At 36.0% G+C, this 27697-nt stretch overlaps 1 protein-coding gene across 1 annotated transcript in view; it reads right to left on the bottom strand.

Annotated features, from left to right (window-relative positions):
* Window positions 1–27697, bottom strand: part of LOC127415019 (metabotropic glutamate receptor 6-like) — a 93048-nt gene that overhangs the window by 58009 nt on the left and 7342 nt on the right. The window contains exon 2 of the mRNA XM_051653475.1: window positions 16740–17345. Within this exon, the coding sequence (XP_051509435.1) occupies window positions 16740–17297 (558 nt within the window). The 5' untranslated portion in view covers window positions 17298–17345. The remainder of the gene's footprint in view (window positions 1–16739; window positions 17346–27697) is intronic.

Here is a 27697-nt window from a genome sequence, read left to right as displayed (position 1 = left end):
AGAGAAGTAAGTTTGAAGTAAGTTTGGGCAGAAGAAATAGAAATAAACCTTGTGTAAATTGTCAGCTTTATGCTAAGCTAAAATGCTATTTCTAGCCATTTTACATGCACGTTACCAGGCACGATCATATTTTTTTATCAAGAAAATTCACGTTGGATCATAATTTCTTTTTTTCTAGTAAGACCTTTGATATTAGGGCAAAAATAATTGATAATAATTTTTGTATTGTTTTCCTGTAAAAATATCTAAAAATCTTTAAAACAAGATCAATTTGATTTATCTTGTTTTAGAAATAACACTGCATAAGATATTTCAGTTTTTCAGAGAATGTATTTTTAACATGTGTATTCTGTCTTACTGTACTGGCAGAGTTTTTATAGTCAAAACAAGTGAAAAAATCTACCAGTGCTGAAGAAGTAATCCAAAGTATTTAGAATACATTACTGACCTTGAGTAATCTAACGAAATACGTTACAAATTACATTTTACAGCATGTATTCTGTAATCTGTAGTGGAATACATTTCAGAAGTAACCCTCCCAACCCTGATTATGTCACATAGTATTATCATGCATCTTGGAAATCCATGCGGACGACATCTGGACAATGTTTTTATATATCTTAATAAAGTATGTTTGTCCCCTGTATACACCTTATTAGTTGTCCTTACTAACGCATGATTTACTATAACTATTGCTCAAACTTATGGTTAAAGTTGGCATAAAATCAAAATGTATACTTACTTATTTTCTTGTATGCATGTTAATAGTCTTATAGTGAACGATTCATCCATGCATATATATATATATATATATATATATATATATATATATATATATATATATATATATATATATATATATTTTTTTTTACCTTGTTAACTTTAATTAAAATTTTATAAATTGCTCTTCCGCTAATATAACGGACTCTTCTCTGCTGACATATGTGAGACCGTAGCTAAAGAGGTGTATTTTTGGCAACATAATCCAATATTATTTAGTGGCTTGAGCAAAAACGATCGGCACACATAATTTGTTTGCCCTCTTCCCTATTTCACTTTGCATGTAAACTTTACAGGCGTTATTACCAACTTATAACGTGTGCGTAAGTGTTGTTCTCAAAGCTGTTAAAATTTTGAAGTCAAAAGCAGATAATTATAAGTCTCTTGTAATCGCTGGTTTCTTACATTGTCAGTTTTTTGAATAAGTCGTTTTTTTGATAGTTATGACTGATAACTTATGAGCATCTTGCTGTGCATGTCACGCTCAGTGTCGGCTGGGAGAGGTGGCTGTTAAGCTTACTGCTGCTGTTTCTGCCTCACAAATCCACCGATTTGCATGATGTCTGTATAAATAAAACAACATGTTTGATGTACTGTAGCACCAGGACGACACCATTGTTTGGCAAATTCGACAAGCTGTACCACTACAGAACAATCTACTTGCCGTTTGGCATCGATCTTCTCGCCTATGGACTGTAAGTGTGTTGCTCTGTTTTCCTGTGAGTGATCAGCGCCGCCTCTCCAGGGAGGAGATTGTTCCGCAGCTCTCAATATTGCACTGCTTGGTTTTAATTACACTATAATGTGTTTGTTTATGTATCGTACGATACATATGATATTGTATAGTGAGCATCGGATTGCATGATACAATGCGGTACAGTATTTCTTTACACCCCTAATTCGAAAGCAACATGTCAATATCCCATGTAATCATATTGTAGGGTTACAAACATGAATATGGACATAAATGATTTCATAAATAGTGCAACTAGTAAAGTAACTAATGCAAGGAAGACATTTAACTCAAATCTATCTGCCTATAAGTTAGAGAGACCAATGCACTTCACACAGAAGTGAAAACTGTAGTGCAGACTGACAGATAATGTGTCAAAATGCATAATAAAAGCCACTGACACAAGAGAGTTCACACAAAAGCATTCCCTCAAGTTCAACAATAAATAGCCACAATTTTTGCACTTAAATTAAAAGCTACAGACACGAGTGCAATTACTGACCATTTACCTTATTATAACAGCAATTAGAAAAAAACTCTGATGGTCAAATTACCTGTGGAAGTTCTTTGGAACAGTAAATGTGCTGATTATTTATTCACAAAGAAACTGTGGGAATCTTTAATCAAAATAAAATACCTCCTTTGACCCTTTGCATTTTTACATGGACAGTTCTCATGAACATCGTAAAGTGATTTCAGTCATCAACAAGCTTTGGCTGTCAAACCTTTGTCATGGCAATTTGAAAAGACATTCTCTCTCTTGTACTTTCTTTATCACTTTCTAATACAGACACAAAAGTTTGTTTAATTCTGCATCTAAAAGCTGGCTGATGTGCTTCCTAGAGCTCCTGACTGGCTTTAATGGCTCAGGGTGAAGTGTTATTGAGACCCATTAATCTACACAAGTACAATATGTGAACCATAGGCATTGCTGTACCCTATTTACCTGGCTTTCAACTCACCCCTCTAAAAATCTGTGATCATGTCATCCTCTTGAGTCCGAAAACAGCATTTATTGTTTCCACCCTGCAAAAACGACTCGTTTTGAAACCAGCCTCCTAGTGATGTAGGAAAGGGATGTTCATTTGAATATCCCCGCCTCCACAACTAATCGTCGCGGTGAACTGATAGAGCGGCTAAGGTACTTTGAAGGCTATTGTTACTGTAACAAAAATTGCTTTTAAGCAACAAAAAGATTGAGATGTCAAGCAAGGTCCCCAGACATTGTTGTGTTCCTGGTTGTGGAAAAACTGCATCTCTGCATAGCCTTCTAAAGCATCCAAACATTAGGAATGAGGACTAACCTTTGTTCGGGTGTTTCTCAAAGTATTCTATTGAACCATTATGATTTAAGCTTTGCAAAGAAACTTATATTGAAAGATGGAGCAATGCCAGCTACAATATATCAAGATGACAGTAATGCTGGTGAGTAACAAATCTAATACTACTGTTTATTTGATATGTAAGGAATTGTATAGTTAACCGTTTTTTTTGAAGGGGGACTTCCCACCCTGCGAACATCCTGTATTTCCCATTACACAGCCACACAAAAGAGGCGAACACTGGGGTCAACCATCCATTACAGCTGTATACATATTTATTAACCCTTCACATTCGCAGCTTGTGTAAGTATGGACTATGTTCACTGTTTTCAACTTTATATAACATTATTGTATCACCAAATTTTGTAACGGCTAATAATATACAGTAAGTATTCGGGAGAAACAGAATGCAGACTTTGTTCAGTTTTCAATTGTTATTTCAGTCAGAACAACTGTAGTAGTTTTATTGCGTGCTTTACATAAATTGGGGCATATAGCTATTAATGATTGCCTGGACTGAGTGCTTTCAGGGGATTTTGTAAATCACTTGCATGTTTGAATTATTTTATTGCACGAGTGTCGGCGGTGGGTGGTCTGCACTTTAATGAAGTTAGCCAATCATATTACACAGTGGTCGTGTATATTGAAGACTTAAAGGATTAGTTTACCTAGAAATGAAAATTCTCTCTTGATGTACTCACCTTTAAGCCATCCCAGATGTGTATGTCTTTTTCTTCTTCAGCAGAACCGAAATGAAGATTTTTATAAGCACATTTCAGCTCTGTATGTCCATACAATGCAAGTGAATAGGTGCCATCAGGCTGCTGGTTGTTTGATGGTCCAAAAAGCATATTCAGGCAGCATAAAAGTAATCTACATGACTCCAGTTGATCAATTAGGGTGTGTTCACACTTGTAGTTCGGTTCTCTTGGTCCTCTTGGTCCGGACCAAAAAAGAAAATGATACATTTAGTTCTGGTTCGCTTAGCGTTCACACTGGCATTTTTAACACGGAACCTAACGATACAAAACCAAAGGCATCAGGAAAAAGTCACAACCTGATTGGACAGCTTTAATGACGTAAATATTTTGACGGAACTTGCCGAACATCCAAAACAATGCTGGCTGCTGGGCGAAATGCGCTCGTTATATATATATATATATATATATATATATATATGTATATATGTATATATGGTGGTATTTTTACCAGCTGAGAACAAACGAAGAGCTAATAAAATGTGTAAAGGAGTCAAAACAGTGCCAGGAATTCCTCCGTTGCACACACAAATGAAGATATGCTGCAAGGACGGCTGACGGCAATGCCGACACCTGTACCGAACTGTAATGGGCAACATAGCTCCTATGATGAGAAGAACCAGGTATGCTTGAGGTAAGTATTAGGCAAATTACTTCCAGTTTTTGGTCCGTTTAGACGTCTTTGGTCCATGTTGCATTCATATATCAATCGAACCGCACCAGTGTTCGTTTGGAAGTGGACCGAGACCCACTGTCTCGGTCCGCTTGTTTGGTGCGCACCAAGGTTCGGGTGACAGCGTTCACACTTGTTCAAATGAACCGCATTAACAGAGCAATCGCACCAGAGTTTGTTTTAATCGAACCAAACCTGCCAAGTGTGAACACACCCTTAATGTCTTTTGAAGGAAATCGATAGGTTTGTTTAAGAAACAAATCAATAATTATAACATTTTTAACTTTAAATAGTTACTTCCGTCCAGTGCTGTGATGCTGTTTGAAATGACCTAACTCTTGCGCGACCTTTCTTTCCTCTGTTGTAAACAAAGCGTGTGCTTCCGACTTCTCATGTGTACACGCCATCACGCTTACATCACCCAACAGTTCCATGATACGTCGACTGCTAGCAGGAAGCGTTTTTTAAAAGTAAATAAAGTTTTAATTATCTATTTATTTTTAACACAATCTTATCGATTTGCTTCAGAAGACATGAATTGATCGACTGGAGTCTTGTGGATTACTTTTATGCTGCCTAAATATGCCTTTTGGACCATCAAACAGCCAGCAGCCTGATGGAACATATTCACTTGCATTGTATGGACACACAGAGCTGAAATGTGCTTATATAAATCTTCATTTCGGTTCTGCTGAAGAAGGAAAGACATACACATCTGGGATGGCTTAAAGGTGAGTCAATCATGAGAGAATTTTCATTTCTGGGTGAACTATTCCTTTAAAGGGGACAGCACAGAAAACTGAGCATTTCAGACAGAGGGCCAGAGACAGTGTAGAAAAAGGTCATTTAATACTAAGGTCATTTTTTCTGCAAAAACCTTTACTAACATTCTAAGTGAACCTCAAGGAAAATAATATAATTCTAAAAAAGCATGACATGACCCCTTTAAGTAGTTATATATAGTAGTAGAATTTTCATTTCAACTTGATCACATGGGAAATGGACACATTGCACTTCCAAAGGTTTGTGTAACCCTGATATCAACCCTTTTCAGTCGGATTACTGACAAGCACCTTACATCAATTCAGGTGTTTCCCTCTAGCGCAACTGATAGCGTGTTGTGTCAGCAACCTCTGAGACACAGGTCAGGAAGTAATAGTTTTCAAATAAATAATGGTTTTAGAAAGATTTGGAAGTTGCATTTTCACTCTAAAATTAAATTTTTACTTCACTGATAGATATGTTTAGGGTTGGAGTTTGGGTTAGGGTGTAGGGTTAATAAATTATGCATTCCTGTTGACTGTACTGCATCATTTACAATGAAAAATACAACTCATTTTTGGTACCACTTTGTGGACTCACAAGGACACTTGACCGATACATTTAACAACACTTACAGTTTCGGCCACTGTGGGCAGTGGTTCGCATTTCGGTAACCACAGATCAATTAAAGCAAATAAAATCTTCACAGTGTGATCAGTCTGTTTTTGGGTGAACTACTCCTTTAAGTATGTACAATGGGACTGCACAATTGGAATTTATTGGCTGAATGTAACATTATGGAGCAGGCAGGACAGGCTAAAGACAGGACGAAACAAAGATGTGTGATAACCCAAGTGCAGTTTTATTTAGAGTGCTGGTATCTAAAAATGAACTCAAAACAAACGACTTAACTTGACTGTTACAATCAATATCACACCAACTCAATACTTAACCAAGGACAACGGCGAATATGAGGGCTTAAATACACAGACTAGCATTAACAAGATAACAAAACAACCAGTGACAAGCCTGAATTGATAACAAGATAACAAGACTAATAAACATGAACCAATGAAAAGACAAGACTAATAAACCAAGAACCAGTAAGAACAAAACATATGAAACAAGATGGTCACATGACTATAAAAGACAGGATCACTTGAGGGGAACAGGAAATCACATGGCAAAGACACATGACCAGACAAGGATGTAAACCAATTTCGAAACAAAAGACATGTAGTCAAAAACATTATTAAAAACATGAACAAAAGCACACATAAACGTGACACTGAACATTCGCATCTGAGTTTGTGTACTTACGTAGAGTACGTTTCTAGCTTAAGCCAGAACGTCCAAAATCTTTTCAATTTTAGCAAAACCACAAACTCACAAGTTCTCTATTAAATTTCAATGAGATTTCTAAAAATGCTGACTTTAAATAATTTGTGTTGGGTTTTAGACAGATTTATTTATTTATTTTTTTAATTGCTTCTCCATGGTGTCCAGGAATAAACGTTTAATATTAATGATGTTTGGATTTTGAACCACAGGTCCTCTTAGCAACATTTCCTTGCTTGGTTCAGCTCATTAGCCAAGAGATTCAGAGAAACATACTTTAAATTATCTATAAAAAAGAACATGGATGTCTGTCCCACATATGAGCTACAGTGACTGTAACTGTTCTATCCTTCTTTTATGCCATTTGATCTTTTTGGTGAAAGACAGTAACATCTCAATATACCTCATAAAACTAGGAGTCAGATAGGATTATCAACAAAGATGTATGCCACATAAAGACTAGAAGTTAAAAAATTAAGTACCTGCAGCTGTCTCATGAACCAAAGCACAAAGTCATATCATTAAAAAAACATGTTGTTTGCTACCGGGTCCCATCCAACCAGAGCAACCACAGAGACTATGCAACTGCTGACCTGCTAAAGTGCTCATTTTTACCGCAGTTCATGCAGCCTGTTGGGTTTTTTGGTCACTACAGTCCGTAATTCCCATACTGCTTTGTGTTATTTCATAGTTTTGATGACTGTTATTAAAAAATGTGGAAACAGCAACTAATGAGTACAGGTAGGGATGTCCAAACTAAAAAAAGAGTGACAGAAGCTCAGCTATTTTCACAATATAGCTTTCCCAGTAACTTGCGACATTTTTACAACGGGTAGCGGTGTAGCGTCACAAAACACTACATAATTCAAAATGTGAACACAGCCATAGAGCTGAGGAGGTAATAAAATGCGCTTACCTTTAATTTAGTGCTAAGAAATCTAAATAATGTAAACATTTTAAAGTATGTAATGTCTGCCGCACTAGCGCCACCAAACGGAATTGCAAAAATTAACATTGTTTTAAAGCAGCTTTCTGAATATGCCCCCGTCTGGCACGATCAAATGAACAGATAGTCCCACCCCCAATTCACGCCATTGGTTGAGTAAATGTTGTTGCGTGCGTCAGTATGGGTGGGTCGCTCAAAACAAACAGAGGAATATTCATAGCGCCACAGAGATACAGTGTTTACAGTTTTCAAGGAAATTAACCTATGAATGGCTTACTTATATTTGTCTCTGCATACTAAGCTGGGATAGGAGGAAATATTTTAACACTGAAAAAGTTACATACTTAAAACATTAGTTCACACAAAAATGAAAATTCAAACATGCCTGAAGAGTTTGTAGTCAAAGAATTTATGGATTTCTATGCCCACGTTTTTGGACCGGGGCCAGTTCACAGTGGACAGAGTTACCGCGCGATACCAAAAATAGAAAACAAGCGATCGATAGAATTTACCATCGCTCATCACTGCTGGTTAGGACAAAAACTATGATTAACATAGAAAATATACCTTTTATCACGTGTTGTTTGCCATCAGGTTAGGACCTGGTGTGACTGTGGCTGCCTGTAGCCACCTTTATGTTTGTGTGTGATTTCCGAGTACTCCATTAAAAAAATTAAGGCTGGGCATAGAAATGCATCAATTCTTTGGCTACAAACTCTTCAGACATGTTTAGTAAGTTCTGTTCTTTGTTTTGTGTGCAGCTGTGTTGTGTTCTGTTGTCACTATCACTGTGGCAGACCTGTTTTTAGATAAACAAAACAAGTTTTCGCTTGAATGCCCCAATGTCGTAAGGGGGCTGCATGAACTCTTGCTCTTGTGCCCTATCATGAACATCCACAGGAGATCAACGGTCAGTGAACATTTTCACTAAATAATACACTAGATTTTGGTTTGTTTCTCACCAAACCTCATAGTATGCTTTCATAACAATCATGAGTCTCATGGAATAATTCATTAGACTTCTGAATTATACTTTTGCATTCTTTTGAAGCTTGATAAACTGACATTGTATGACATTACTGAGCACAATATTTTTTCACAGTTTCTCCCTTTGTGTTAAGAAAAAGAAAGAAAGTCCTATAGGGTTATAACAACACCAGGGTGAGTAAACAATAATTGAATTTTTATTTTTGGGTGAACTATCCCTTAAAGCTTTAAGTGAATCGGTTCTTTGTGTTTAATTGTTGTTAAGCCAATATGTAAATATTACCAAAATGTAATATATAACTACAAGGTTATATTATTTCATTCTACAATCAGAACATCTTTAATAAGTAAATAATATCATCTGATTGTTATCAGTTAAAAATATTTTCTTCAAGTAGCATCAGTGTAGTTAGTTTTATTGGTTTATATTTGGTATAAATTAATATTTTCAATTCAATGCACTCATTATTTTAATTTGGCAATCAGAACTTCTGATTGCATAAGTAATTAATATCATTAATATAACATTTATAATATAAAAATGAAACATATTTTCTTTTTTGAATAGCTTCAATGCAGATAGCTACTTTTTGTTAGTAACTTAGAGTATCTAACTACTTTTTTTAAAAAGTAGCTTGACTTTTAGTTATACAACTATGTTTAGTTATTGGTAGCTTGTTGCTTGGAAAGTTACAGTTTCAAAGTAGCTTCACCAACACTGACTTCTCCATCAACAGAGAAGTACATATATTTAGTGCTAGTAGAAGTATGCAAGTTGTGATGCAGCCACAGATTCATAATTTCTAAAATAAAGACTTGAATAAACATAAAAACCATAAAGAGCCATAAAGACCCATCGACAGGTGTTTGAACACCTCTTAATTATCTACTTTGTAAAAATATCAGCAAAACAACAGCCTTTTCATATGCAAAACAAGGGCTAAATGAATATTTCGAGGCTGTTTGAAACTGTCCCAAGCAAATTTAAACAACAAAAACACACGAATGGAAAAAGGTTGCCGTCGAACCTTTGTCTATGCTTCAGCGAGCAATCCATAGAGTGGAATAATCACTCTCGGTGGTTCAGCGCTCTTCATCGTACAAATGCAGATCTGTATATTTCATGAAGATGCACGGTGCTGGATCCACTGAACCTTTGCTATTGTTCCACGTCCATTCAGACTATTTTCTACATGTGTTTAATTAGAGGGCTGGCTACAGACAGCTGTCCCCACAGGCATAGTCTATTGTTTAACACCTTTCTGTCATTTACAACAACACAATGGGATAACTTCCTGTGAAATTGAAATGCACTTCACATAGTGCATGTGTGTGTGTGTGTGTGTGTGTGTGTGTGTGTGTGTGTGTGTGTGTGTGTGTGTGTGTGTTTTTAAATGAAATAATAAACATTTTTTTATGTACAAAACCATGGTAATACCAAGGTATGTTTTGTAAGGGTGATTTTTCTGATTTGATCTGTATGACAGAATTTCTGATTGTCATGTTCATTTGTTTCATGCACCTTACAGGGACATTTGAGAATATACAACGATGCCTTTGATATTTTGTCATAATACCGGGCCGCTTATGCATGCCTAGTAGGAGTAAAGCACTAAAAACATGCATTTGACATGGGTACAAATCATCTGAAGGGCTTAGCAATGGCCCTGTTAATGAGATTACAGAATTTCCATGACAACTGTGAACCGGAAATGCTGGATTTATGAACAATAAAGCCATGTTTTCTCCTCTTTTTTCTTTGATCTATCAGAAATAAATGTTAAGGCCTTAAAAATGAGAATTTTATAGCTAAGGAGACTTGAAGATCTCAGTTTCATTTAAGAAACATCATCTCTGATGTTTCTCTTAAAATTCCTTTAAAAAATTTAAAATAAACACAAAAGCATCAGTTGCTGGTATACAGTACGAGTATAGAGCACTAAAATTAATGTAGATAGCATAGCTTAGATAATTTGGACTTGCAAAAATTTGATGAGAAATGTTTGAGTTATATTACAATCTTAAGATATTTGATAGCAGACCTTGGGCAATCAAAGCACAGTTTTAGACTTTGTTGATATGAGACACATAAGATCACTGGTGTTTTTTTCTCAACAGAAAAACCTAAGAAGTCAGCCTAAGAAGTTTAAACTCATTGATGTCTAAAAGAAACAATTGAGATATTAAGAAGATATCATTTGGGATTGTTCTTTGCCATGGTCTGTCTTCACCATTTTTGTTTCATCAAAGCAGATCTATCATGACTAGGGATGTGCATGGTAACCGATGATATTAGGATAACCGCAAGGGTTTATGAACGGTTATACATAGGGAGCCGGGACTCGGAAATGAAGAATGCTGAAAATAAAGTGCACAGTGAGCTATGAGCCTAAACAGCACAATACATAGATCTTCAAATGAAAAATTCACTCACATTAATGTACAAAACAAAAAACTGTCACTGACTATAATACAGTATTCTTCACCAACAGAATAGAAGGAATAGTTCACCTAGAAATGTAAATTCTTTCATCATTTACTCACCCTCATGCCATCCCAGATGTGTATGACTTTCTTTTAATTTACTGAACACAAACAAAGATTTTTAGACGAATATCTCAGCTCTAAAGTTCCATTCAATGCAAGTGAACTGTGGTCAGAACTTTGTAGCTCTAAAAAGCAAATAAATGCAGCATAAAAGTAATCCATATGACTCCAGTGGTTGAATCTATATCTTTATAAGTTATATGATAGGTGTGGGTGAGAAACAGATCAGTGTTTAAGTCCTTTTTTCCTATAAATTCTCCTCCCTGACCAGTAGGGCAAAATGCACGAAGAATGTGAATCGCCAAAAACAAAAGAAGAATCATCTAAAAGTGGAGATTGATATTAAAAAAAGTACTTTTTGCTTTTTGGAGCTACAAAGTTCTGGTCACCATTCATTTGCACTGTATGGACCTTCAGAGCTGAGATATTTTTCTAAAAATCTTTTTTTGTGTTCTGCAGAAGAAAGAAAGTAATATACATCCGGGATGGCATGAGGGTGAGTAAATGATCAGAGAATTTCATTTTTGGGTGAACAATTCTTTAAAGCGCCAAACCTAATATGTGCTCAGCCCAGGCAGGTTCACATTTCCGTGAGGCAGCGAACGCTAGTATAGTCATGTGCGTGGAGTTTCACCGATCCTAAAACCCATCCTACCCTGTTGTCTTGATCCATTAGGGCAGAATAAAAAAAAAAAGCTTTATTAGTCTGTCACTCGGTCAGCTCTCATAAAATAAATTTCCCATTTCTCTCTACTAAAAAGAAAAAAAGCCCTATACATGCACTCAGAACAATATGTCTGCTTTTCATTTCGCTCCAAACATAAGTATCATATAGGAAGGGATTTGAGTCTTGTGGAACTGGAGGACATATGGAATGAGATAGCCCCTTCAAAGCACTTACACTGGGGAGCAAATCATATCATTCGTCACAGAGATGTCCAATCTCCCTCGGCCAATGCCAGCAAGTTATGTTTTCTCACACGGTGAAGAGCAAAAATACTGCACTATGTGACAGAGCCACCAAATACGGCCACTCAGGAGAAAGTTGGAGCTGTTTCAGAATGAATAAAGAATACTTGTTAACTCTTTACTCACCCTCATGTCGTTCCAAACTATTTGACTTTCTTTTTTCTGTGGAACAGTTTAAAGACTGTACTGGTCACTCTTTTTCAAGCAATAACAATGAATCAGGACTGGAGCTTGAAAGCTTCACAGAGCAAGGAAAAGCATTTTAAGGTGCTTTGCTTCATTTTTGAATCTTAAAATCTCTTGAATCCTTTTGTGTTTCACAAAAGAAAGAGACATTAGTTTGGAACAACATGAGGATAACTTTCCCTTTGAATGGGTGAACTTTCCCTTTAAACTGTACCCTACTATTATTTGCTAAAAAGGAAAAAATGGGCACTGTTATTTTGGTGGGGTTGGGGGTAAAATTCTGGTCACGCATCAGAAAATAAATGGCTCTTGTTGCCAAAAATGCCTAGTTGAACCCATTCTATGCCAAGCTTTTCAGTTCTCACCATGATTGCTCTGTGCTTCTGTTGTAGCAAACAAAAAACTTGAAGTGCATGAATTTGCTCTCTAATTTTAGCCAAACTGAGTTTGATCCAACAACAATAGCTCTCACCAATGTTTCAGTCTAATTGGACAGTCTGAGTCACAAGTTCAATCATGCATATGCAAGATTTACTTACATAAAATGATCAATCAGTGTTTAGCATGTATAATTATACTGAGATGCTAGAATAAAGCATTCTGAGATCATATGATTCATGATCATTATGTGTCTGACAAGTAAACATAAGTAGTTAAGGCAATACTGATAGAGTAAAGTATGTTGAGTTAAAAGGATTGCTCTGGGTTCAGTACAAGCTAAGCTCAATTGACAGTATTGAACTAAAAATTATTTCGACTTGTCCCCCATTTATTTAACCCTTTAAGTTTGGATTGGCCAGCCGAGCTTGCAGAGAAAGGAATAGTTATCAAAATATTAACAACTACAGTCTTGACCAACACAAAATAGGTATTTAGAAGCTATACTTTACAATGCATATAGGCATTATGACCAAAACTGAACTGAAAAATAAACAGAAAATAAAATAGCACATACCATTACTTAGAGGAGGTGATTATCTTTAAAATGAGCCCATACACAACATAATCAGAGGCATAGATCATTAGATAATCCACACTAAGCATAATGTGCACACATCTGGCTAAAAACACGTTAACTTATTATTAACGTTAACACGTTATTTTTGTAATGCTGTGACTTTTGATGGCTTTGTCAACACAACATTTTACTCAGTTACAGGTGACATGACAGGGAACAAAACAGCAAAAAGAAATAGATGAAAACAGAAAAAAGCAGCTTTTCGGAGTTACCTTATTTACACCCTGAAATATTTAATGTCAGATCAGAAAAATAAGTAAAAAAGTACATTTTTGGCACAAGTTTGTTTGATTTTTCAGCAGTTTCTTAGGCTGAGAGTCTCATAATTTATCATAATCAATATCATTAAAAAATAATAATTTTATAATGATACCAAACAATTGTCCCTCTTTGGTTTTTTGTAAAGTTTTAAGCCTTTCATTTTGGACATGCCACTGAAACTGGAAATCTTTAAAAACACCTTCAGAGCTTAAAGGCTTAAAAAATAAAACAAAAATGGTGGTAAGGACTTATTATGGAAGGGAAATGGGTACAATCTGTAAATGCTAAAATACACATCATTTGACAATTATAGCCACAAGACATACACATTATACATGTTAACATGATGTCAGTGTGATAAAATCGCTTACTAACCTTTTCAGTGTAACGTTATATCCAATATTACAACTTTGTTGCAATGAGGACAAATGCCTGTAAACCTGTAGGTGATTTTATTACATTAAATCATGTTGAAATGTATAATGTTTGTCTTATGGCTATGTTTATGGACTGGAACCATTTACTTCCATTGTAAACGCCTTACTGTAAATGCCATTTGTGCATTTTTTTCAATATATGAAGGACAAGTCGAAAATACAGTATCTTTCTGTTAGGAACAAACTAAAATGTGAGTCGTTTTTCACTAATGATCTTTTGATCTTTTTCTTAAAGCTTTTAAATGAACTTCCAAAGTCGTTGTGAACAAAAAAAGTTGTGTGTAAATTGGAAAAGGAAAATTGGAAATGAAAAAGAGTAATGTATTTTAATTTTTGGGTGAACTATCCCTTTAAATAAATTAAAACAGCAGAGGGTTTTCAAGCTCTAGGTATTTGAATGAGTATCACTAAAAGTGATCGCTGTTCAGCGTGGCTATCACCATGAATATGGAATGAGATGATAATTTTCCCAACTATGGAACGCATCAGAGGATATTAACATTTTGAAATGCAGATAAATCATTTGTCACAACATGTGGTGCTTTGTGCCGCCTGCCCAGTGTTCCTGTAGTCCAGTTTCAAGTTCTCAAAAACTTTAAAATTCCACACCATTATTAGTCAAACTTAGCCTTGATATTTAATGACTGCAGCACAAATCTTCAAAAACTACCACAGAATTATCATTTGACGATTGAACGTTTGGTAAAATACTTCACAGAAGGAAAAGAGAGCGCTGTAGGGAATCAAATTAAGCCTAAGCATTGCTGGATTTAAGACAAAACAGGGCTCAAAGGCCTTGGATCACAAAAAGCCAATGGCAGACAGCATGATTAGTTGCTCTCTCTAAATCTTCCTTGTCAGTTAGCTTCAGGCCCTGGCCTGCAAGCATCAAGATGCTGTCAAGTGTTCATTTAGAAACCGATTGCCTGGTATGGTGGGGCAGATGCACAGTAAGGGGATAAAAAAATAGGGTCAATGTTACCCCATACAGAAGTTCAAGTTCACACAGGTGTCCTAGCAGAGTAACAGGTCTAGTTCATGAACAATGGACATGTTCTATTAACAATTGACAACCAAAAAGTGTCCAAATCCCATGTTCATATTAAACAGTATATCTATTGTTTTATCATTTCAAACTTAAAAACAAAAACTCTTTTTGTGAAATGTTTTGACTTGAAAAGTGTGTTTGTGCTATGTTTCCTTAAAGGAATATTCTGAGTTCAATTCAAGTTCAGCTCAATCAGCAGCATTTGTGGCATAATGTTGATTACAACAAAAAAAAAAGATTTTGACTCGTCCCTCCTTTTCTTTAAAAAAGCAAAAATTTAAGTTACAGTGAGGCACTTACATTTACATTTACATTTATTCATTTGGCAGACGCTTTTATCCAAAGCGACTTACAAAAGAGGAAAACATAAGTGAATCATCTTAGGAGACAATGGTATGAAAAGTGCTGTATTACAAAGTATCATTAGCATCAGAATAGTATTCAAAACAGAATAAAGTGCAACAGATTTATTTATTTTTTATTTTTTTTTTTTTAATGACTGGTTAAGTGCTCTTGGAAAAGATGTGTTTTTAGTCATTTTTTGAAGACAGAGAGTGAGTCAGCTTCACGGATGGAGTTGGGAATGTCGTTCCACCAACGTGGTACGATGAAGCTGAAAGTCCGGGAAAGTGTTTTGGTGCCTCTTTGTGTCGGTACAACAAGGCGACGTTCCTTAGCCGACCGCAGGCTTCTAGTGGGTGCATAGCTCTGCAGAAATGATTTTAGGTTTTGGAAGTGAATGGGGCCAATTTTTGGAGGGTTTAAAGGCAGAAATGTGAAGCTTATAATTATATAAATGCACTGACATTAATTCTTCTGTTAAAACTCATGTATTATTGGAGCTGAAAAGTTGTTTAAATCATTGTTTGTGTGGGATTACAGATTTGGGATGTGGGATTTACAGTGTTATGACGTCATGGTAATGAAACTGTAAAATAGGATATAACTTTACATAGAAAAGTTTAGTAAACAATTTTATCACATTAAAATCATGTTAACACACATATTGCTTACGTCTTGTGGCTATAGTTTTGAAATAATGAGTATTTTAACATTTACGGATTGGCCCTATTCACTTAAGTGCCTCACTGTAACCCAGATTTTGGCTTTTTGTTTTTTTTTTTTGTTTTTGTTTTTTTTTAAAGAAAAGTCGAAATAATTTTTTGTGGCAATCAACATTATGTCACAAATGCTGTCAGTTGAACTTAACTTGTACTGAACCGGAAATATTGCTTTGAAAAAGAAATCCCACCTAGTGTAATATGTTATTTTATCCATGCAATGACATTCACAGTTTTGTAAATGTAGCTTAATTGGATAGTTTACCCTCACACCATCAAAGATGTGTATGACTTTCTTTCTGCTGCTGAACACAAATGAAGAGTTTTAGAAGAATATCTCAGCTCTATCGGTCCATACAATGCAAGTGAATTGTGATCAGGCCTTTGAAGCTCCAAAAAGCACATAAAGGAAGCATAAAAGTAATCCATAAAACTCCAGTGGTTTAATTAATGTCATCTGAAGCAATCCAGTTGGTTTTGGGTGACAACAGAACAAAATGTAACTTCTTTCTCACTGTACAACTTGCCATTGCAGTCTCTAGGTACGATCATGATTTCAAGCTTGATTACACTTCCTAGTGCTTGACGCATGCGCAGAACGCTAGGTGGTGCTTTAGGAAGTGTAATCGAGCTTGAAATCGTGATCGTCCCTACAGACTGCATTGACAAAATGTACAGTGAGAAAGATGTTACATTTTGGTCTCTTCTCACCCAAAACCAAATGGATCACTGGATTCAGCAGAAGAAAGAAAGTCATACACATCTTAGATGGCATGAGGGTGAGTAAATTATGAGAGAATTAAAATTTTTGGGTGAACCACCTCTTTAAGTGGACAAATACTTTCTGGTGCCACTGTATGTACATACTGCATATATAATCACTCATCAACATGCATTTAAAATGTGTTCTTACCTCAAACAATCGCAGCACATTGGCGACCATGATGGACACTGAACTGCCCGACGCCCCGATCACGCCCACCACACGCTCAGGCTTACGTATTATTGGTTGTTCCCCGTTAGAGCAGCGGATGTCGGATGTGTCTTTCTGAATGAGAGCCTGGACAAAAGTTAGAGACTGCTCCAGAGCATAAGTGTCCCTGGAACATGTGTCAAGAATCCGGGCCCCAAGAGTGATGTTGGGTAGCAGTTCTGGGTCACTGTTAATCTGGTCAAGGGCATACAGCATAGCCTCCAAACGGTGGATTCCTTTCTCCTTTTTTATTTCTCCACACGCGACCCCTGCGGGGCCCCTGGAATGGACTGGGAAAAGGCCCCCCAAGGTGATGTCCCCAGGAATTTTGATGGAATGTGGGTGTGAGTGTTGGTGAGCAAAGATACATGGGCTTAGCCACACCCACAGCATCCATAGAATGTGTGGCCATGTGACTGAGTGACAGCTGCTCCAACCAAAAGTCCAAATCATCCTGACCTGATGGTCCAATGACAGTGGAGGAGGGTATGATGTCATAATGACCACGTCTCAAACACTCAAGTGTTCATCCACTATCTGAGGAACCTGGTAGAGATAAAAAATAAAATAAAAAGTACTGCAGTGAGCTACTCAAATGGGTGCAATTATTAGCGTTATTAGTGATTTGTTAATGGTCATATTTATGATTCAGTCTTTCAAAGGCCCTAACACAAAATGTTAAACTAAGGTGCATAACTTGTTCTGCACCATTTGTGGTTTGGACCATGTGGCTGTTACATTTATAAGTGATTAGTCTTACAATTTTCACCTGTCGAGTGATAAAACAGGCAAAAATAATAATAATCCCATAGACTTGAAGGTGGGACCCGAGCCATATCTAGGGATCAGAAACTTGAGGGTGGGACTTTTGGCAGTAATTAACTACCTAGCAACCACCTAGAACACCCAACCACACATCAACCAGATAAAGAGTCATTGGGTCATATATATATATATATATATATACTTAATGACTTTAAAAATGTCATGTGGTATAACCATCAGTTAAAAGCTATTAAAAAATGCCCTTGCACCTTGAATACATGAGAGTGCACACAACTTAATCATTAATTTAAAAAAAGTTTTCAAACATGTATTTCCAGATATCAAAAGATATCAAATCTGATTAATTTTTTTACATTTCACCCACAGTCATGAAGGCCTAAAGAAGGTCTCTCTGTTTTATTTATTTATTTATTCTTTTTTTTTATTGTCACTTGACAACTAAATTGCAACCTACATGTTGGTTACACCAGATGACTTTGATTTAATGGACAACAATTTTTCAGACATTAATAATATTGCAACCTACACGTTTGTTACACCATATGACTTTGATTTTGTGGACAAAAGCTTTTCAGACATCTTAAATATTGCAACCTATGTTGGTTTCATCAAATGACATTGATTTGGGAGACAAAAGTTTTTCAGACAATAAAAATATTGCAGCCTATATGTTGATTACACCAAATGTCATTGATTTAGCAGACAAACATTTTACAAAATTGTCTAACTGCTTAATTAAAAAAAATTATAATAATAAAAGATTATTCTGCATTACTCATGCCAATGGCAGCATTTCTTTGTTCAAAAATGTCAGCATTTAATTAGACATTAATTAGTCGGTTACAACACATGACTTATTTCACTTTAAGCCCCAGATAAAAATATCAAAAAAGACCTTGAACTCAGTAATCGCAAACACGTTCATCATAGTAGAGGTGTATTCAAGTAATTGTTTAAAAAATGTTATGTATTTTTGAATAATTTATGTAATAGATGCGGACAAAAAAATTAGCATCTCATCACTGACCAAAAACACATTAGCAACAACATAGCAACACCTGCCGTTAAAGTGGTGAGTTTTACACAGGCAAGCACCACTCACATTTTATTCAGAAATCTAAGTATTTGATTGTCATCATATTTCAATGAAACTGTAAAGCATACTGTAATTTCCTTGCAAAACCTGATAGCATTTGACTCATTTATGCTTTCTTGCTCATTAATTGTTTATGACAATAATTCTACAAAGATGTTTTATAAAAAAACAAAAAACTACAATCTCAACTACAAATCTACTGTACATAACACATCATAAAGAATTCCAAAAACAATTTGCTTGAAATAATTCAGGTTTCACTCTCAGGGTGTTGCCTGGGAGCGGAGCTGCATTCAACTGGAGTGAATGGAGAGTTCAGTGATGTGTGCTGAAGCTCCAGGGAATGAAGAAGAACTGCTCTGATATTGTAAGACCAGCTGTGGAATGAGTGCCTCTCAAAAGGTTCAAGGGTCAGAGGATAGACTGAATTTGTTCAGAGAACAGTGAGATTACGAAAGAGAGAGCAAAATGAGAAGCAAGTGTGGCCAGTAGCTAAAACTCTAATTCAAGAAAAGTTAACTTTGATGTTTGGGGTGCATAATAATGCTTTGTTCAGTGGTATGATTATGTTATTGAGAGATGCAGAGAAATGCATGGGCAGTGTTAGGGACCTTTCACGCCGAATGCGTTTTTGTGTCCATCTGCACTGTTTTTCAACTATGTTTCTATGTAAAAACGCTGTTTTGCCATCTGTGCATACCATGTCAATTTAAACGCGTCTCAAGACACTAGCATTCCGTTCTATTTGTTGCGCTGCGTAGCTTTTTAGTGCTGGAACGCATTTGGTCGACGTTACAAAGTTAAAACGACATTTCACAAAACAAAGTAGTGTTTCCAATAACAAGCCCCTTTTACAAATAAGTAGCGGTGTAGCGCAACAAATGGTTCGCCGTGGTTCGTTATTTAGCATGATTCCGTATTTTTCTGTGCGTTATACTTCCATTGTTTAGTTGAATTTGTTATGCTCCACTTCACAAAACTAGTGTTTTGTTCATGAACAAATCAGTGTTTTAAATTAATATCTTTAATAAACTAATCGTTCTAGTTCACTTCAATTGTTTCGGTCATGAACGATTCGGTGTTTAACGAATCAGTTGAATCATTGTTGACTCATAGCATATAAAAGACGTTCATTTGTCTGCACCTTTCGGCGTTGGTGAATGGATTAAAACGATATTTAACTTACTAGGATGAATCAAAATCTCCATAAAACACATTAATTTGTGCCCTTCTTGACAAGTGTCCAAAGTTCTACAAACCAAGATTTTTAAAATCATCTTCTTGACTTATTATTGATAACTACAAGCATCTTGCTAAATTAAACATGCAGTTTAGTGAAGTCATGTGAAAACAATGTGACATACTACTGATTCAAATGTGTATTGTTGCATTATGCATACTGTTTTAGTACTGTAAAAAATAGAAGGCACATTACAGTACATACTGTGCAGTAAGCAGTGAGCAACCAGTGAGGTAGTATTTCAATTCATACATTGCCATGGTGCATGTTCAAGATCATTTGGGCTGCATCTGACAGCTTTCAAAACCCCTTAGTTGAGAAGTTTTACATTTAGATGATCATTTTACACTCTAAAACACATTGCTGTAACAGTAACATCTTAACTGCTTTTGGCAGCAGTTGCAATGTGTTGCTCAGTGACAGGTGTTTACTTGCGACTTATATGGAATACATGCCTCAGTCCACCGAAGTCTGCAAGTTCCTTATGTGCAGCCTTGATTGCATTTACAATAGGAACTGGAAAGTGAATTTGGTTCGAACAACCTAATCTAAACCATTCACATCACTCCCTCCCTGCCAAAGGCCGTCCCTTTAAATTAATTCAGCCAACACAAATCAGATTGAATATCAAGTGCGAAGAAATATGTCTCCCTTACTGTAATCAACAATATGTCCTTATATATGAGCTCATGGAGTGTGCATGTGAGTGTGTGTGTATGTGTATTTACAAGCTCTGTAAAATGTCACAAGCCATTGCTTAAGAAAATAAAAGATATATTTAATATTGCAAACTAATTGTTTTGAAAGAGGCTTCATGTGGTGTAATTTGATTCTGAGCAGGCAGTAAAGTAGCAGAGGAAAAGCTTTGGACAGTAATCAGAGGAGACAAGCTCTCCCTGGCACTCTCTCTGGTAAATATCATTTTCACAGTGATAAAACATCATTTGAAGCTGTTAAACATAATGGGATGCTTCAATAATCCATGGTGGCATCCACTCATCACAGTAATCACGGTTTGTGCAGGGCTGCGTGTGGATGGTTCTTACAGGGCATCGGACAAAGGCAGCACATGCAGTAATGTGACTACTATGACTACTAGTAATGTTCAAAATTAAACCAAACACTTGCTTGTGATTTCTATGACAGATATAAAAACTCCTATTAAATTAGCTGGAAAAATGTTTTTTCTTTGCATGCCCTCTTTTCATTTTAAAAAACGTAGCCTAATTATCAGAGGAGCATGGAGGAATAACAAAAACTATCAGGAACTATCAGCATAGATTTTAGCCGATAACCGATAGTTCCCGATAGTTTTTGTCATTCCTCCATGTTCCTCTGATAATTAGGCTACGTTTTTTTAAAATGAAGCGAGGGCATGCAAAGAAAAATGCGACTATATGGAAACGTCCCTCGTCAGCACATACATTGTGTCTCCAACTTCATATATTGTGAGTGATAATAATATATCGGCTATATAAAGCTTAATTTGGTAAATATTATGCCTATAACCAGAAATATTAAAGATATCTTAATATCCTTAATATTCTGGTTCAAAACACATGTTTCTTTTGATATCTTGATTACAAAAAGGCCCCTGAAAACGTTTCACGTGATTATGCATCTACAATGCTAGGAATCCTCGCAACATAAACAGAAATGTTGCTGAGTGCACCTTTAATACAGGCTGATCTCACAGTGAAATTGGAAACAGTAGGTTGATTTTTCTTTAGCTGAAATCGGTCTGTGCTTGACAAAATTCAAAACACTGCCCCCACTGGCCAAAGCAGTACGTTTTGTTTGGCTACTGGGCACGTGTGAGCTCAATTTTCTTGGGTGAAATGTCCACAGTGGGGCGTTAATTGTGAGTTGTAAACCGAGTTTTCACCTGTACACACTCTTAGAAACAAATTGTTCTTTTGGGTTCTATATAGAACCCTAGGGTTCTTTACTCAGCTCCAAAGAACCATTTATGCCAATAAGGTTCTATTTACAAAGATTTACAGAAAAAAGAACTCTTTTTGCACAAAAGGGTTCTTTGGGTTGACAGTTGCCTAATATGAGTATGTATGTATGTATGTGTATATTATGTGTATGCATAAATTACATTATTGAACGTTTTTAAATAGTTTTGAACACTACACTACTTTACTTAAATTACTTTTCCATTTGCATTTCATACAGCAGAAAAAACAAGTACTTCTACAGCTTTGGGTTTGATTAGAAAAGGATAAATGACAGATCAATCAAATGTCCTTTCTCTTTTAGACAACAGGTTTATCTTAGTATTAATATACAGTCTATGGTATAGTCTATTCCTGATTCATAATTCTAAAAAAGATGCAAAAAATTGTGTTTAATCATAATCAGCAAACAACTTGAGTGTGTAGCACTGTTTTTTCCCCTCCTGTCTACACAGCGCAAAAGCGCATTTAAGCCGCGCACTCGCAGACGTGCAACTCGCTAGTGATCAAAACGCGCGAGCATCTTATTTAAAGTTTTCACGGAAAGTCGGTTGAACTGAAAGCTAGAGGGCGACGTTACCCTGGCAATTAAGAGAAATAAATTAATTTGTTAATTAATTGTATGTAATTTGTATTTATTTTGACCTAACTCCTTATCATTTATGACTTAAATGTTTATTTCAGCAAGCACAAAGTATAAATGTCGACAAAACTGTTTCGTCCAGGCCTGCGATATTCTCAGCCAGGAGGTTAGTAATTTCACACTTGAATCACTAAAATCTCTGTTGTGGATTGACTAGTAATCCTGATACCAGGTTATGTTATAATTGTATTTTCTTTGCATCTAGAAACAAGGGGTGTAGCCAGGAAATTACTTTTGGGTGGGCCTCACTAAAAATGGATGGGCCAAGATTTCACCCCATTTTTATTTTTTTACCAAAATGTCCTTAACAAGAGAGAAGCAACATATTCAAACAGTTCTTTCACACTCAGAATGTATGCTTTTGTTTTTGTTTTGTTTTTTGGAGGCTTTCAGTCAGGAACAGTCATAGCATTACAGTTTGCAATTATTTAACAATCCAAGTTAAATACAATTAAGTTGAGATATCACATAATATCAATTAATATCACAAAGTGCCTCATATATAGAAAGAAACTATATACATCCAGGGAATTGTTCGTTATGTCCATATAGGTGTATATATGTAAGTACAATCATACAACTTGTATTTGAAAAGGTAAATTATGTTTTATCACAATTCTGCGTTGTTACCATAGTTACCATACAGTCTATCCCTACTTATTCATTAACAAAAACAATATCATCTCTCACTTGTGATACTTATGTAACCCATTTTTCCCAGTTTCTCATGAAGACATCTTTTTGCAAACTGACACAGAAAGTAATTTTTTCCATCAGATATATCTCTGCTGTTACATCAATCCAGTCGTTTAAAGTTGTTTTTTCTTGTTGAAGCCATTTGTGTAATTGCTTTTTTACTGGATGCTAACAGAATGCCCATCAGATATTTGTCTACTGATATTAAATCGGGACCCAAATAGCCGAAATAAAGTGTTTTTCTTTGTTGGGGGATGTCTATTCTAAAAATATTCTCAAGGGCTATCCGTATGTCCTCCCAATATTTTTGAACATTTGGGCATTACCAGAAAATATGGTAGTGGTGAGCCTCTAAACATCCACAGTTTCTCCAACATCTTGAGAGGGTTTCATTATATTTGGCTGTTTGTTGTGGTGTTTTAAAGAACAAAATTCTCTCCATATCAATGATTTAGTAGAGCTCCACTGAAATTTCCAAATGGTAGTCCATTCCTCATCTGTTATTTCCATTGCACTTTCTTTTATCCATTAAGATATGTTGTTGAATTTGTCTTCATATTCATGAGGTTTTTATATGCGTGTCATGATCTTATATTTTACTCCAGATATATATGCTTTTATTAATAATTCTATCAATGGGTTTAGCATGCTCTTCATTATATCTTTTAATTCCTGATCATAAAAATTTCTTATCTGGAGGTACCTATAAAAGTCTTGTTTTTGATTGAAAGCTTAAAATTTCACCCCGTTCTACTATAGTGCAATAATAGATTTTGCTTCTTGCCCAAACTTTAAATCTATTATCCATTTTATTTGGGGGGAAATCCGAGTCATATGCTATCCACTTAAGTGTTTTAATCTGCCTTGATAGCTCATATTCTTTTATCATCGTTTTCCATACTCGTAAGGTAGTTTTCATCCAGGTATTGTTTATATCATCAATATAAGTTTGTAGTTTATTGTCTGCTAATATTGCTGGGGTAGGGACATTATTTGACCTTTCTATGGTTTTCCATGGAGCACTGTAGTGAGGGTCACGCCATAATACCACCATCCTAATCTGTGCTGCTATGTAGTAATCTTTTAGTGAAGGAAGCGCCCAGCCACCCTTATCTTTAGAAAGTTGTAATGTTTTAAACCGTACTCTGGGCTTTTTCCCTTGCCCTATAAATCGCGAGAGTATCTTATCCCATTCTGCAAATTGTTTCGGGGATATCTCCACAGGAAGTGTTTGGAACAAATATAAGTATCTTGGTAAAATATTCATTTTGACTGCTTCTATTCTTGAGCTCAGTTTGAAGAAAGGTATTAGATTCCATCTATTTAAGTCTTCTCTAATTTTTCCAATGAGAGGCCCGTAGTTCTTCTCTTGTATGTCTAATATATTCTTTTTGAGGTTAATTCCTTGATATTTGAATGTTTTTGTGAGCCATTTCAAGCAAAATTATTTTTTAATTTTATCTGGTGGGTTACAATTATATGCAAAAATGACTGTTTTATCTATATTTAATTTGTAACCTGATAAAGGGCCTGAGATTTGAAGCTGTCTCATAAGTTGAGGCAAGGAGTTAGTTGGATCAGACAGATACATTAATATGTCATCTGCATAGCATGCTATTTTATGTTCCGTCTCTTTAATATTAATACCTTTAATTTTTTCATCTTGTCTAATACTTTGATATTAATGGTTCTAAATAGAGTGCGAAAAGAAGAGGGGACCAGGGGCATCCCTGTCTAGTTCCTCTCTCTAAAGTAAATGTCTCTGACAGGGAGCCATTGATTTTAATTCTTGCTGTCGGGGTGTTGTATAATGCTTGGATGCTTTTGATTATAGTCTCATGCAGCCCAAATTTGTACAAAGCCTTATAAAGATGTGTCCAACTGACTGAGTCAAAAGCTTTTTCAGCGTCAAGGCTTAAAATCATTGCCTTTAATTTATATTTCTGAATATTATGCATAATATGTAATGTCCGTCTAATGTTATCCTGTGTTTGGCGTTGATAGAATTTATGCATTTTAAACTATTTTATAAATATATATTTGAAGTCAAAGAATAATCTCTCATATTCTGTGGGGCTGGGTCTAATTTGGGTGGGCCCAGGCTCACCCCGGCCCACCCTTGGCTACGCCAACATGGGAAAAACAAAACAAGTTTCCAGGAGCACATCACAGCATTGAATTAAGCCAACTGCACTGATATAAAGAGATGAATCAAGCTCTATTCATGTGAATATGTCAAATGTCAAAAGTCAAAGAGAGGAAGTGATGGAAATGTTTCAATTTCGCAACTTGTGAGTATTTGGTGTTTGTAGTTTTATTGTCATGTACAAAAATATGATAGTTATGTCGTTTATTTATTGAAGATGCCATGTTAATTTAACATGGGTTTTTAGCAAAGACCTTCACCTAACTCAGAGCACTACTGAAGTTTTGGCCATCAACATCATCAGAGCCATGACAAGTGGAAGTCAAAAGGGAACTTTTAACTTCAAAACAATGGCATAAACAATGTCATAAAAGATACATATTTTTCTATTATTCCTAATTGTTTTGCATTGCATCAAATTTTTTATGATACTAAATCATGGTTAAGTTCTGTTTGCAGTGGCTCTGGAGTGCAGCATTACTAGTTTGACCATCTTCATACAGATAAAACACAACACTCCTATTCATGTAAGTTTTAAGATGTAGTTTAGAGAGATACAAATTACTCTGCATACTGACAGCAGGTCTATTAAATGTTTCACATACTTGCAGGGATCCGCATATCCATCCTCAACCTGATCTTTCATACGGTGTCCAGACCCCTCAGAGAGTGCAGAGAGTCGGCATCAATCTGATGACATGGAGATGGCTGATGTGAAGTGAAATTTATTTATTTATTTTACCCAAAAGACCTCACTCAGTTTGTCAGACCAGTGGCAACAAAATGATTCTGTATCTGCCCCAGTGCTAAAATTGTTTAACAGCTTTTCATTGGTCATTTGTTTTTATTTATTGTTTCTTAGTTTTACTTGTTTATTAATCTTACTTAATGTTAAATGATTTAATGATTATGATTTTTTATATAAATAATATTACAAATTGTAATATTGTTGTAAATACAAACTATTAAAAATGCTTTACTTAATAATACTTAAATGTCTTTTATATGGTTATTTCACTTTCTTAGTGATATAGTATATGAACTATTCAATTCGCATATCCATTAAACAGTCTTCTGGTAATAAAACAAAAAATAAATGTAACTGTTTACTTGTAAAAACAACTGTTTCGGTTGCATTTTGGGAACCCCTAAAAGGTTCTATATAGAAGCTATTCACCTGGCTCAAAGAACTCTTAAAAAGGGTTCTATATAGAATATATAAGGGTTCCAAATATGAAGCGAGCGATAGAACCCTTTATATGGAACCTTTTCTTCTAAGAGTGCAGGCTGTAATACAGTGAAGAGGAATGCATATTTAATAAACTGAACCCCCCAAACCTAAACCTAGTGTAGTAAAAATGTATGTTAGTGGGGAAAACTGCAACCTCCGAATCATGCTTGACAATAGCTGGGTTTCCACCGCAATGTTTCGCATTTTTAAGAGGATTTCTAAACATTCGACTTAAGAAAATACGGATCATGTGCATTATCTTGAGGGAGCTGGCTTGTCTTGATGGAGCAGCTGAATGACCTCCTTGCTTTGGGAAGAGTTTTATTTGCAGAATTATTTTTATTTTATTTATTCATTTTTTTTTAAATGTTTTTGACTTTCTCCCCTTTTTCTCCCAAATATTGATATGCCCAATTCCCAATGCACTCTAAGTCCTCGTGGTGGCGTAGTGACTCGCCTCAATCCGGGTGGCGGAGGGCAAATCTCAGTTGCCTCTGCGTCTGAGACCGTCAAATTGCGCATCTTATCACGTGGCTTGTTGAGCGCATTACCACGGAGACATAGCGCGTGTGGAGGCTTCACGCATCCACCGTGGTATCCACGCACAACTCACCACGCGCGCCACTGAGAGCAAACCACATTATAGCAACCACGAGGAGGTTATCCCATGTGAGTCTACCCTCCCTAGCAACCGGGCAAATTTGGTTGCTTAGGAGACCTGGCTGAAGTCACTCAGCACACCAATCAGTCAGCGTTTTTACTCACTGAGCTACCCAGGCCGTGTACCTCATTTTATTAAATGCTGCCAGGAGACGCCGCAGAATAAGTGTAATATCTGATATAATGAGGGCTGAAATGGACTGTTGGCCCGCTACTGATTGAACGAACGCAAATACTTCCTGGTTTCAATGCAGGATACGAACCCAGGCCTCCCACACTGCTGACGCAATGCACATCCGCACCACAGGGGAAGGTAAACATAGTGGAGGTGATGCAAAAATGTCTGATAGGAGATGGCGCTTGTTTGTGAGTAGGCATTATTTGTCCGATCCTAGGGTACCATAACTCTTGTAAACAACATGATGACTTTCTGTGTGAT

The sequence above is a fragment of the Myxocyprinus asiaticus genome, chromosome 24, assembly GCF_019703515.2.
Source record: "Myxocyprinus asiaticus isolate MX2 ecotype Aquarium Trade chromosome 24, UBuf_Myxa_2, whole genome shotgun sequence".
Classification (NCBI taxonomy): Eukaryota; Metazoa; Chordata; class Actinopteri; order Cypriniformes; family Catostomidae; genus Myxocyprinus; species Myxocyprinus asiaticus.
Note: the sequence above shows the minus strand (reverse complement) of the source record. Positions and strands in the feature narration are given on the sequence as shown.